The following is a 9,025-nucleotide window of genomic DNA, read 5'->3' as shown; positions in this document are numbered from 1 at the left end:
CATCCTACTACAAGTATTACTTCCTCCTGTGTATTTTAACAGGGCTTGACAATTGCTGCCCCCAAAGTTATTCACTTCTCACTGTTAAGTGGGCTGTACAGTGTGAATTCCCTCAGACTGAAATTCGGAGGCTTCCCCTGTTGGCAGTCTTCTGTCCAACATCCCTCGATCAGCTGATCGAAGGAACAGGTTGGAAAATTCTTGGCCAAACAAAGCTTGCAGCCAATCAGGTACTCTGACGGCGGCTGCTGTCCGAATATAATGCTAAACAGCAGGGGATTCCTTCATCCACATTGAAAATCGTTGGAGGAATCTTGTAAGTAAATATAACTGTATACTCTGCTTTAGAGTATCCATATTTAAGTGCTGTCATTGGGCAATAGCATGAAAGAATCACTTTGGTGGTAGTTCCGGAGCTGCTTTGCAACTTTGTTGAAACGCCTGTCAATCTTGTGTCTGTAAAATTGTTCTAAATAGGATTTCAGGTTATAAAATGCAGCATTTTGATGCTTAAAGGAGTGTTCAGCAACTTCATACTACATTTTCCTTAATCTTTCAGGACCGTATGTGAGAGTGATCAATGTCTATACTCGAGGACTTTCTCCTGATGGCGCCCTCTGGAGTTCAGTTGAACAATCTGGATTTTACATGCTGTTGGTAAACCAACTGCATGTGAAGTCCAGATCCTCTTCCAACTGGACTACAGAGGGCGCTATTACATAGTATTTGGGGTTGAATAAAGACATACGTCCATCAAGTCCAACCCATATAGGTCCACTTATCATCTCATTCTTAGGGATGCTGGTATCCCTGGATATTACGGTCCTCTTAAGAAATTGTCCAAACGTTTCTTGAACAAATCTACACTCTTGGCTGAAATCACTGCCGATGGCAGTGAGTTCCAGACCTTAACCGCTCTTACTGTAAAGAACCCTCTTCGCCCATTGTGCTGGAATTTTTTCTAAACCAACTTTAGGTGGTGGCCTCTAGTCTTTGTAATGGGAGTTAATCTCAAACAGTTGCCAATGTTGCTGTCACCATTGAACATCTTGTACATGAAAATCATATCCCCCCTTAATTCCAGCGTAAACATGTTTAAGGTCAGAAGCCTTGTCTCATAGCTCTGGTCCTCCATTCCCCTAATTAGTTTTGTTGCCCTCCGCTGGACTCTCTCCAGTTCAAGGGCATCCCTTCTCAGTATCGGCGACCAAAACTGGACCGCATACTCCAGATGTGGCCGAACCAACGATCTATAGAGGCACAATTATAGACTTGTCCCTGCAATATTAGACATTGATCCCTCGTTCTCCCGTGCTGTCCTGGAAGACTACTGGAGATAGACTTACCGGTAACTAACTCTGGTTTTGTTTCGTTTTTTCTTAGAGAGAGATGCTCGGACTCTGTTTGTTAAGAATATCCCTTATAGCACAACTTCAGAGGATTTGCAAGAGATTTTTGAAAATGCCAAAGACATACGTCTTCCGACTGCAAAAGATGGTTCTAGTAAGGGGTAAGTTGACCCATACTGTAAAGGCAGGAAGTAATAAATTGTGTAGCAAAAGGTGCATGCGTTTTGAAGTTCAGAATAATGAAATGCCTACTAAAGTAGAATCAAACTTGTGTGTGGGGTGTTTTTTTTGCAAGTATATATACACAAAAAAATGTAAAGAAAGTTACCAAATAGGTAATTACCTGTGTCTTCGCTGCCGTCTGAAGAGCATAAGATTTTCAAGCGGCGTTGAAGGATCATGGGGTGGGCGCATGCACAGTAGAGATCTTTGGCCGGGAGAAGAGTAAGTCAATGTAAGCAGCTGGCAGAGTGTACCCATACAGACTCCGCGGGACCTGAGAAGTCAGAGACTGGCACCAGCACTGGAGGGACTCCTGAAATCTACTGGAAAGAATCATCAGCGGTGGAGGAACTCCTGGAGAGATGATCATCTGCTCAAGAGGCAGTCCTTAAAAGCAGGGTGGGGTGCGAATTGTGACTTAAATGTCACAATGGTGCACTACAATATGTGAAATATGGTGTGGTTCATTGCAGTACGGGTGCCTTGACCGTTGCTGTAATTGTGTATTGGGACGTCCTTAACAATTTCGATGTCAGTGTCTTAGCGTTTGTTGCACACATTATAATGCCCATTTTAGTCCTGAAAATTACTTAACCCCCAAGTTACAGATTTCCTGAAAGCAGAGACCCTGTAGAATAAAATGGTTGCAATTTTGTCACATGATATTGGTGCAACTCTTCAAACTAAAATGTCCATAATTTTTAGTGCACAAAAACTTAATACCCTCTTTATAGTAAAAAAAAAAAAAGTTTTGCCATGCTTAAACATTGCATTCTCTTGTGAAATGGCAACAAAATGCAGTAGTACCCCTCTGATTAGCATTTTACTGGTGGCAGGCTCCCAGCTCCATTTTAGAGGAGAGATTTGCAAATCTATGTTTGCTGGTCTCTCCCCATTGGCACTAGTCATTCTGGGCCCACTGGGGGAACACTTTACTGGTCCCTGGAAGTGATCTGGTGGCAGATTTTAACTTTGCATACCGTGGCAGTGCACATTATCTTGGGAGGGGGGTTATGCTTTATCTGTGGCTCCCTAATGCAGGTTATGACCATTGGTGGCTCTGTAATGATGTTTACAATGTCAGTTACTACTTCAGGAATGAGTAAACCTCCTGGTGCCCATATTTGTCAAATCTGGACTACCATTGGCCATGGTTTAAAGCCTTGGTTCTCAACTGGTGTTACGCGGCGACCCATGTTCAGTGGGTCGCTGCGTGACTTCTACTTTTCTAGGTGGAAAGCTCATCAGCCTCCTGGGCTGGGGCTATGGCCGTGAGGGAGCTACATCTATACGTGGTGCTCCCGCACGTGTCCTATAGAGGTGCCTGGACCAGAGTGATGTCACATTCTGGCTACCTACAGGGCAAAGGGATCTGTACAAGCAATGAACATATGGATGGAGCGCCGTCACAGTACAGCAGTCCACACTGGACCCCAAGATCAACTCCAGTTCTCATATGGTAGGGAGACTGGGTGGATCTTTTGAATGGCACCCCAAACGCACCTCCCACCCACAGTTTGATCGGCCGGACCGGAATGTGCAATACTGCAATGCCGTGCGCTCCATTGCAGTGCAACTTGGGTTGCGACTTAATGATCACGAACAAATGTGGGTCCCAGGGTTACACAGGTTGAGAACCACTGGTTTAAAGACTTTCACATTAGCATTGTCTTTCACATCGGCATGGTCTACGCAAACAGAATAACCAAATGCATAGCATGTTCCGTTAATACTTTAATGTATGTCTTTTAGGATTGCCTATGTGGAATTTGCCACTGAAACTGAGGCAGATAAAGCTATTGAAGAAAAGCAAGGTGCAGAGATTGAAGGCCGCGCTATCTTTATAGATTACACTGGTGGAAAGAGTCAAAATTCTGGAAGCAAAAGAGCATCATCAGGAGGTTTGTGATTTGTTTTGTCTGAAGCACTGTTGAGTCCTCTGTAGTTATCTGAACCACAAGCACCATCAAAACAATTGTGTAATTTTAGAATGTTGCTTTTGCCTGTTGGCATTTGGGGTATATACATAATGAGGGGATTTTTATGAAATGTATGTTTTGAGATTGTACATTTCTGATGCACGTTGGATATATATGTAAAATGAAGATTTCAGATAATTTTAGTGCTGCTGTATTAGCTGCCTGAGTTTCAGTAACTATAGATGTAACATGCAGTGGTATCTTTCTTTTTAGGAGAGTCGAAGGTACTTGTTGTGAACAATCTGTCCTACAATGCTACTGAAGACAGTTTGCAAGAAGTTTTTGAAAAGGCAACTTCTATTAGGATACCACAAAATAATCAAGGCCGACCAAAAGGGTATGTATGATAACTGGTAATACTTTGCATCTATCAATACTGTTAATAGCTTGAATACCTGTAACATTTCTGCTTTAAATGAGTGCTAGTACCTATTTGGTGCCACAATAATGGTTCTTATACTAAGTTATAACAATTTTACACTTGCAGGTTTGCATTTATAGAATTCTCTTCTGTGGATGAGGCGAAGGAGGCGTTGGAGTCTTCTAATAACACAGAGGTTGAAGGCAGGACAATAAGACTGGAGTTCAGTCAGACAAGTGGTGGATCACAAGGTAGGAGAGTTGCTTCACACTAAACTATTCAGAGTTGCAAATTGAAGCTGGAAATGATGATGACTGTATCTGAGTAACCTTGATGAAAACAAAAGTTTCTCTAGATAGTCAAGTACTGATCCAGCTTTAACTTGCTAAGCTGGCTGACTGTGGTCTATAGTCTACCATTTCAAAAAAGGGGGAATAATGCCTTTGAATTCTATAATATCATTTTCTCAGTTCTACCGTAATTATGTTGTCACGTAATACAGCTTGGCACCATCCAGCGGCCTTAATGTAGATTTACGTGACAGTATGTTCCTACCAGAAAAATGTTCTGAACATTGTTTTGTTTTTTTGGCATAATTCGTCCCAAAAAAAATTCAGATATGTGAAGGGTCTTTGGAATTGTTATAAATAGACTCCCTACTAGTAAAGGATCTTTCACTTAAAAAAAAAAGTTAAACTATGTTTTAAGTCTTTAAAGTGTGATGCTATTTAAACCTTAGTTTCACAAAAGGAATGCGTACAATAAAGACTGGATCCAGGCAAGAATGCAATCTAGTTTTTCACTCATGTACTTTTTTTTTTCTTTTCTGTGCACCCTCTTTACTTTTCTACGTTGCTAATGGGTTAACGTACTTTAGGGCTAGGCTGATTGATAAATCGCAAGTAGAAATTAGGGATGTCCCGATGCCACTTTAAGTACAAGTACTGGCCCCCATGTACTTGCCGATACCAATTACCAATACTTTTTCTATGGGGCCCTGTGATTTCTAGTTACGCCCCTATTAACATGATTAGGTTAATCATGATCCATAGTACAGTACTATCTGATTGGACAACACATTTTATAGGAACTCTCTATAGCATCACACCTCCAAACAGAATCTAGCAGTTCGGTGGCTCAGAAGTATTGCCTTTTAAAGGAGAACTATGGGGTCAGGGCTTTTCCCCATAGTTCTCAGGGTAACGGGAGGACACAAACTAGCGGCCTCCCGTCACCCTAAGCTCAGTATACCACAAGCTACGGCTCGCGGTACACTGAGATGCCGGAGTGGATATCTATTTCGAGATCCACCCAGCTGCGTGAGTGACAGCTGGCTCTGCCTATCTAGAGGCAGAGCCAGATGTACCCGCCCCCATCCGTTCCGCAAGTCAGCACTGGCGGGGAGGGGGGAATCCATCCCCCTCCCCTGTCACAGCAGAGAGCCATGACAGGATCGAGAAGTGAGCGAATACCGGCATGTGTTCGCTCACCTCCCGCTCTACTGAGCCGACCTGTGACAGTCTCATTGTCACAGGTCGGCTAGAACTATGAGGAGTGAAAAGCACTCACCTCATAGTTCTCCTTTAAGTGTATTCTAATAACAAGCTTTCCTAGTTCAGACAGTATTTGTAAAAGGTTGACAGAGGTGCTATGGCAGTATAGTAATTCATGATGTGGGTATGAAATGCAATCATAGTATATGGCAATAAAACGTAAACATTTTAAACTAATACTCTATATGAAGTATACACTATAGTACACACACTATTAGTTTAAATCATGATCTATAGTACAAGTACATGTTATGTATGTACTATAGATCATGATTTAAACTAAGTGTGTGTACTATAGTGTATACTTCATATAGCGTATTAGTTTAAAATCCTGATCCATAGATTGGAATAGGATGGATCATGTTACTAACATGATTTGAACACAGGCCCTTACTTGATGGTGCCTGTGCAATGGAGGTGCCTCACGAGCTGCCAATTTCCTCTTTCCTCCCATGTGAGGACAGCGGCTCTGAGCGGAGGAGCGTCACGTCACTGCTGTGGGTGGAGCTCCAGGTCGCCGGCCAACTAAATTAGACCCCACCTGGAGCTCCGCACACAGCAGTGACGCTCCTCCAGCCTTTCCAGAGGACCCCAGCCGGCACGGAAGGTAAGGAAAAAAAAACCCCCGCAAGCTTCGGCGCTATGCATCGGGGCATTTTGACAAGTAGAAGTACTTGTCAAAATGCCCTGTATCGGGCCCGACATCCCTAGTAGAAATATACACAGTCACTCCATTAGAAAATCAAATAAGTCTATTGACGTATGAGCAGCATAGCATGATACTCAGTGCAACGATTTGGAATCTCACTGGAGCAGACAAATGCCTGATTTTAGGAAAGAAGCAGAGATCAATGTCCTGTTTGCTGACAACACGCTGCATTTTTGTGGCTTGTGTTGTCATCCCTGCCAAATTCCTCAGCCACCTATTCTCACAATTTAAAGGCTAATTCTGTAGTCCCAAGAGAAGGGCTGGGATGGCTAACTTAAAGAAGTTGGCATTGTATACAAGATGACACTGATGTAAAAAATTCTCAATAACCTCAGAAATTCAAACTGGTATAGCAAAATGCTTTCAATGGTATATTAACAGACCAAATGAGACTTGTATTAATGGGTTTTACATAACTTCCACAGACCTAAAACAGGGATTAGTGGCATGCAGAGATGTTTGCTATGGGATTTACTCTGCAGTTGCCTAAAACTTTTTTTTTAATGTTCCTTTAGCGTCCACTCAGTCAAAAACACTTTTTGTCAGAGGACTTTCTGAAGACACAACTGAAGAAACCTTAAAAGAAGCTTTTGATGGCTCAGTAAATGCTCGGATAGTAACCGATCGAGATACTGGAGCTTCAAAGGGGTGAGTGTTAAAACCTTAAGTCATAGCTGGTAGCAGAAATCGGATGCCTGCATTCGAGTTTTTTTTATTTGTTGGAATTGTATATAACTTCTCCCTGAGCTCTGTCCTGCCAGCTTCATGTGGCAATGAACAGATTCGCAAGAGGATAGAGTGCACTCCTGACCTAAAGTTGACCCTCAATTGAGGAGTGAATGGCTTCTGTGCAACAAATTATTTTGTGTACGAAGCAGATGAAAGCTTCTGTCACTTGGGTAGTAGCTGATTGTTTTTAAGCAAACCAACTCTAATGACAAAGGCTACTTTTGATCCTGTCAGAAATGTACTTTGCTACTAATCATTGTTGTGGGCTTTATTGCACTAGTCTCTAGCAAGTTTTGTACACCTGCCTATTTTTTCACACTGCTGGACTACAGATCACCGCTAAGTGGAACATGTCCTGTAGTCCAGCAGTGGTAAAAACTGGTCCAGCACTGGTCAACATCAACCAATTTTTTTCTGTACTTTTTAGTGTTTTAAGCTACAACATGGACTGTATTTATTGAGCTTTACTGATTTATATCTATAGTTCTGTATTTTCAACATCTGATTATTCCATGCTATAACTTTTTTTTTTCCCCCCATCCAACCAGATTTGGCTTTGTAGATTTCTCCTCTGCTGAAGATGCTAAGGCTGCCAGGGAGGCAATGGAGGATGGAGAAATTGATGGAAACAAAGTTATTCTAGATTTTGCAAAGCCTAAAGGTGAAGGTCAGCGAGGTGGCCGTGGAGGGTTCGGAGGCAGAGGCGGTGGCCGTGGAGGGTTCGGAGGCAGAGGAGGTGGCCGTGGAGGGTTCGGAGGCGGCAGGGGTGGTGGCGGCGGCCGTGGAGGTTTTGGAGGCAGAGGTGGTGGACGTGGAGGAGGATTTAAAGGTAAGATGCGCATAAATATTTTTAGTTTGACTCACGTGTGGTGTGTTTTATTTAATGCTCTTCATGGTTTTTCTTTTAATTTATAGGTAGAGGAGGTGGAGGCTTCAGAGGTGGAAATCAAGGGCAAGGAAAGAAAATCAAATTTGATGACTGAAGAGTTTTAGTTTTTTGTCTCCTTCAAATTTCAAGCCATCTCCCTTAACTGAAAGAACTCTGAGAGCTGAAGGGGGCAATTAAATTTCCCCCCACCCTATCATCTAGCTATTGCAGAGCCTTCTGTGTGGACATTCCAGTGTGGAGACATACCTTTTCCTGTTAACAACATCTGGACACCAAGTCATTTCATGGAAGATATGTGACTGCTTGACTGTCCTTACAGACTTTTTTTTAAAGAAGTGTGTGTGAGAAGAAACTGTCCTGAAGTTGTCTAATTGTGTTTTACTCACTGTACAATTTTTTTCCTACAAATCCTGTAGTATTTTGCTATAAATGCAGAATGTTAATGGTTTGTGCTTCAGCCGCTGTCTTCAGATTAAAGGACCTCATCTGGTTACATATTTTTTACATATTTTAAAACTTTAAATATCCTGGTGTTTTACAAATGCCATGTCTGAAAATTGTGTACAGTAGCATAGTGGTAAATGTTCCATGGTGTGGTGGTACTTAGGCTTGTGTTTCCTAGCCCGATCCATAACCTTAGATGTATTAGGAGGGCCCAGAAACAAATGGCCGTAAAGTATACAGACATGTTTCTCAGTAATGTCATATTCACCTCCAGTTCCAAAAGTTGTGACTGTGGCTATTTTTGTGATAAAGCAGCACTCAAGCTAAAACTAAGGCGGGTGGGTTTTTAGGGTGGTTCTCTTTACTAAATTTTTCCTACAAACAGGAACAATGGAAATCTCTCAATTGCAGATATTGACTACATACAATAATTCCCTTTTTTATGATGAATGAATTTTGCTAAAGGCCACTCTGCTGGTCCATTTTGATCAGAAGGCTAGAAGTGCTGTTTTTGAGCACTTGTGGTCAATTTATCTGCAGACAGGAATTGATATATAAAAGGAGATGCAAGTCAATTTCTTTACCCAGACAAAAGTAGAGCCATTAGATGCATCAATGGCGGGTTAAGTCACCCTCTGTTGTCTTCATCTGTCACTACTAATTTGGCATTAACTTGAATCACCATGCTATCTGAAATACTGATCACCATGATGGTTTTTTCCGAAGATTTATCCTCTAGGGTAGTGCTTAAAGTGTTGGTCGTGACCCCCATATGGGGTCCCGCAAGGGA

At 42.2% G+C, this 9,025-nt stretch overlaps 1 protein-coding gene and 1 long non-coding RNA gene across 5 annotated transcripts in view; one reads left to right on the top strand and one right to left on the bottom strand.

Annotated features, from left to right (window-relative positions):
- The window catches only part of NCL (nucleolin), an 18,696-nt gene extending 10,397 nt beyond the window's left edge, over nt 1-8,299 (top strand). For all 4 annotated transcript variants that reach the window (XM_018563286.1, XM_018563287.1, XM_018563285.1 and 1 more), the window contains 7 exons: nt 1,384-1,510; nt 3,324-3,472; nt 3,764-3,887; nt 4,038-4,162; nt 6,689-6,821; nt 7,451-7,731; nt 7,818-8,299. In XM_018563286.1, coding sequence (XP_018418788.1) covers nt 1,384-1,510; nt 3,324-3,472; nt 3,764-3,887; nt 4,038-4,162; nt 6,689-6,821; nt 7,451-7,731; nt 7,818-7,885 — 1,007 coding nt within the window. In that variant the 3' untranslated portion in view covers nt 7,886-8,299. The remainder of the gene's footprint in view (nt 1-1,383; nt 1,511-3,323; nt 3,473-3,763; nt 3,888-4,037; nt 4,163-6,688; nt 6,822-7,450; nt 7,732-7,817) is intronic.
- Nucleotides 1-9,025, bottom strand: part of LOC108792496 — a 22,027-nt gene that overhangs the window by 2,166 nt on the left and 10,836 nt on the right. Inside the window, exon 2 of the long non-coding RNA XR_001941570.1 lies at nt 4,763-4,766. This is a non-coding gene — a long non-coding RNA (uncharacterized LOC108792496). The remainder of the gene's footprint in view (nt 1-4,762; nt 4,767-9,025) is intronic.

This window comes from Nanorana parkeri, unplaced genomic scaffold, assembly GCF_000935625.1.
Source record: "Nanorana parkeri isolate BGI_ZX_2015 unplaced genomic scaffold, ASM93562v1 scaffold648, whole genome shotgun sequence".
NCBI classification, from domain to species: Eukaryota; Metazoa; Chordata; class Amphibia; order Anura; family Dicroglossidae; genus Nanorana; species Nanorana parkeri.
Note: the sequence above shows the minus strand (reverse complement) of the source record. Positions and strands in the feature narration are given on the sequence as shown.